At 34.3% G+C, this 4,047-nt stretch overlaps 1 protein-coding gene across 1 annotated transcript; it reads right to left on the bottom strand.

Moving 5' to 3' along the window:
- Positions 1-1,577: 1,577 nt before the first annotated feature.
- Positions 1,578-3,726, bottom strand: LOC111206772. Its single transcript, XM_022704107.2, has 2 exons — positions 2,027-3,726; positions 1,578-1,950 (listed from the first exon to the last, which is right to left on the bottom strand). The coding sequence occupies exons 1-2, from the start codon at positions 2,223-2,225 to the stop codon at positions 1,664-1,666; spliced, it is 486 nt and encodes a 161-aa protein (XP_022559828.1). The 5' UTR covers positions 2,226-3,726; the 3' UTR covers positions 1,578-1,663.
- Between the last annotated feature and the right edge of the window lie 321 nt (positions 3,727-4,047).

Raw genomic sequence — 4,047 nt, forward strand, 5'->3', positions numbered from 1 at the left:
GATCCCCTTCATGCTTTTGTAGTTTTGGAATATTCTGCCTACAAATCTCCTCTGACTCGATGCATGCACACTCCGCCGTTAATTCCCCACCGGAATTAAAGGTTAATTTCTGGGTTTTGAATTTAACCTAAAAGTTGTGAATTTTATGGAATTTGGAGTTATGATTCGATGATGAATTTGGCTGGTTTGGTGTTTGTGTGGATACTCAACTTAGTTGACCATGACTTCTTGTTAATATATAGCTAGCCAACCACAATTTAATTTACGCCTAACCACAACCACTTGACCACAACTAAGTTTGCAACTGAACGCAAGCTCTGCAACATATAATAAAATCTAAGATGCCTTGGTGTTTTATAGGCTATTAAGACCACAAAACGTGTAATCAAAGACACAAACTGTGGAACAATATATTTTTCATACATATGACTGCTCAACACATATCCCACCCACTAACCACAAGTACAAAACATCATTCACCACAACTTCATTTACATGATCCAACAGACGACCACATCTTTAGTCCCTCCACAATGATACTAACAAAAAAAAAGCTCAAGAAAAATATATTGTCCAACCAAACCAACATGTACTCAATTTAGTTTACAACTTCTTGTCAATCTACAACCACATAACCACAAACGATTGCAACTCACCAAAGTTTAGCCTTTCTCGTCCATGGAGAGGACAATAAAGAAAAAAAAAATAAAAAATAAGACAAAAAGTATACCACATGAAAAAAGTATGTCAACATGATAAAGACGCATGAGAAAATACCAATAATGTAAACTTCTCTATTTTCATTGCCATTCTAACCAGGGGTATTCAAAACTACAAATAACAACCTTATAATAATAAATTAAAAGTGACCCTAGGACTCAGGAGACTACTTTAAGAACATACAATAGGAAAAGAGTAAACGACCGTACCCTGAAATCAATTTTTAATGGACTATTTTATTATTTTCTTTATAATAACTTTATAATAAAGCAGAGTTATAATATTTATTTCAAATTTTATTGATTCTACTCATGCGGGTTTCATCATTTGATGTTTCGTGGGCTGCTTATTTAATCGCATGCAATTGCACACTAGTGTTAACTCCGGACTTCGATAGTAGCACCGGAGCACCGACGCCCAGTGGCGTACGTAGGTGACGAGGAATGGGGTCACGTTATCTTATTTATTTTCTCCTTCAGTAATTAATATCAATTTAAGAAGTGATTCCACCGCAAGAAATATGTATATTTCTAGATACCTCCTCTACGATAGAATTTTGTTTTAAGCTACGAAATGTGTAGATACGATAGCAATATTTAAATGATGTTATTAACTTACCTATAACACTATTTTTTTGTTACAAATTGATTATCGATTTAAATTTCGTGCTATGATAGATTTTTATACAATAGCAATTATATATTGTTTTATATTTTTTTATTTATAGCACCGTTAAAATTATATTTATTATTATAAACTAAAACTGAAATTAATCCAAAATTAAAATTAAAATTAAAATTGAATTATATTTATTAACTAAAATCAATTTACAAATAAAATTAGTTTTACAAAAGTAAACCAGAAATTTTTAAAAAAATAAGTAAACCAAAACACACTAAACCAAAAACTAATTAACCAAAATCTAAACCTAATTAACCAGACCCTAATTAACTCTAAACCTAATCTCTCTGTGCCGCCTCCCTCCTCCTTTGCCTCTTTCTTCCCGATGTCTTCCTCCATTCTGTCTCATCTCCGGCACCATTGATGACGACCGAGACGAGTTCGATACCGGTGATGACAGGGGCAAGCTCGAGACCGAAGGGATGAGACGTCTCCTCTGCTCAGGACCACTCTGCTCGAGACCGTTGATGACAGGGGCAAGCTCGAGAAAGAGATGACCATTACACATGTCTTCAATCTCCATGGAAGCACGCCATGCCTCTTCCAACCCTAAAACAAACAAAATGAGTTCAAAACAGAGAGATGGAGGCAGAGAGAGAGATAGGGTTTAAAAAAGAGGTCGAACCGTTGTGGTCGTGGTGGTGGTGGTGTCGGACGGCGATGGTGGTGACGACGAGTGACGGTTTCAAAAAGAGTGGTGGTGAAGCTTCAATCAATGGTGGTTGGAGAAGCAGAGGGGTTTCATAGACGAGAAGAATATTAGGATCTAGAAGATTTCGTGATTTGAGCAAATAGAAGAGGAGAGGAGCAGAGATAGAGGCCATGTTCGTTTACGTGTCGCGCGACCTGCGGCTAAAAGGAGAGTGAAAACCATTAAAAATGTTTACGTCCCTTGGATTATATTTAATCAACGGTTCCAATTGAAACTTGGTTATCGACACCAACATTTCATCATCCAATGAAAAACAAGAGATAAAAAATAAGAAGGAAGGGATTTGGTCCATTAGATTGAGACTGATCTAATGAACAGTATTTATGCAGTGAGATTTTTTTATTTGTATTTATTTTCCTGTGTTATATACTGTTTTTAATGTTTGAAGTTAAATAATAAAAAATGTATAGGTTAATTTTCAAAACATTTAGATTTTAGTTTACAGATTAAGTTAGTGTTAGTGTTTAAGTTTCGTGTTTAGTGGGTTAGAGTTTAAGTTAATGGTTTAGGGTTAAGATTTGGACATCAATTTGTACATTGACCATCTAAACTAAACATAATTTGTGGTAATTATGATTTATAACTATATGAAAACATTTATTTAATTAAACTTATAGTATTCAATTTAAAATAAATGATTTACCATATAAGTAGATTTGATTAAAGATTAAGTTCAAAATTTAGATTTTGTATTTAGAGTTTAGGGTTAGTTTGGGTTAAGTTCAGGGTTAGAAGTAAACCAAAATCCGTATAACGAAACTCTAATTATCATTTTATCCTTTAATTTTGCACTCAAAAATAAATTAAAATACGAATATTTTTCAATCTAAAGGTACATAATTTTTTTAAAAAATACATATATTAAAATCCATTTTTTATTGCATAAATTATCTTTCTTTTCTTTTTGTAACAGATTGCTTAAATGATCTAAAATACATAAAAAAACTATTACATTAACTAAAACAAGTCTTACATGACATCAAAGTTTTAACAACATATAGAACTAACATACACAGTTTCGAACTGCCAATGCCTCCTCTTGTTGCATAAGCTCATGTCTCACTTCAATACATACCCAAGTCAGACAGCTGAGCAAGTAGGATTACTTTGATTTCATATCCAACTCGAGACCAGCAAAGACCTAACTTTGCTTCATAACATTTTGGGCATCCTCTTCAGTAGGGAACCAAGGCAACATTAAAAAGCACTCTCGTCTCTGCTACATGACGAGGCATCCTCACACTATTAACCTGAAAAGAAAAAACATACATATCTCATACACATGTATAACCAGTCATTCTAACTATACTCCAAACATAAAATTGAAAAAATATTTCAGTAGCGGATTACCTTTCCATACTGACTAAAGAAGGCTTCCACGTCTTCCCTCTTAACATCATACGAGAATGGTGAAACGGCTACAGTTTTAGCATTAAGTTGTTCAATCAAATCTTATATCTTCAACAATTCTGTACCCCTACCAACCTTTTTCCATGTGTAATCAATTCCAAAAACAAAAGTGATCAATAAACTGAATAAGTTATATTAAGAAAGCTCGTAAATTTGAATACAAAAGACATGTCTCAGTGTAGTTAACACTTCACTATGGACAGGAACAAGAAAGAGCCAATCTTTCCTCTACATACCATCACTAGCGACGCTGGTCTAGCGTTGATACCAAGAGCAGGCTCAGGAAGCTCAGACCTTTATCAATCATCTTTTGAGAAACAAACAAAGTCTTTAACTGAAAAAGGCCATAACTTTAGGAACACAAACCCTAAACTCATATTATCTAATCAATCATCGATGAATCAGTATCAAGAGAGAGATTACGACAGAGATGAGAAACTGATGGAGACGAGGTGACAATGGAGACGCAGTGGAGATGGGGGACGACTGAGACCGTCACGAATCGCCGTCACGTTCCACGAATC

The sequence above is a fragment of the Brassica napus genome, chromosome C6, assembly GCF_020379485.1.
Source record: "Brassica napus cultivar Da-Ae chromosome C6, Da-Ae, whole genome shotgun sequence".
Classification (NCBI taxonomy): domain Eukaryota; kingdom Viridiplantae; phylum Streptophyta; class Magnoliopsida; order Brassicales; family Brassicaceae; genus Brassica; species Brassica napus.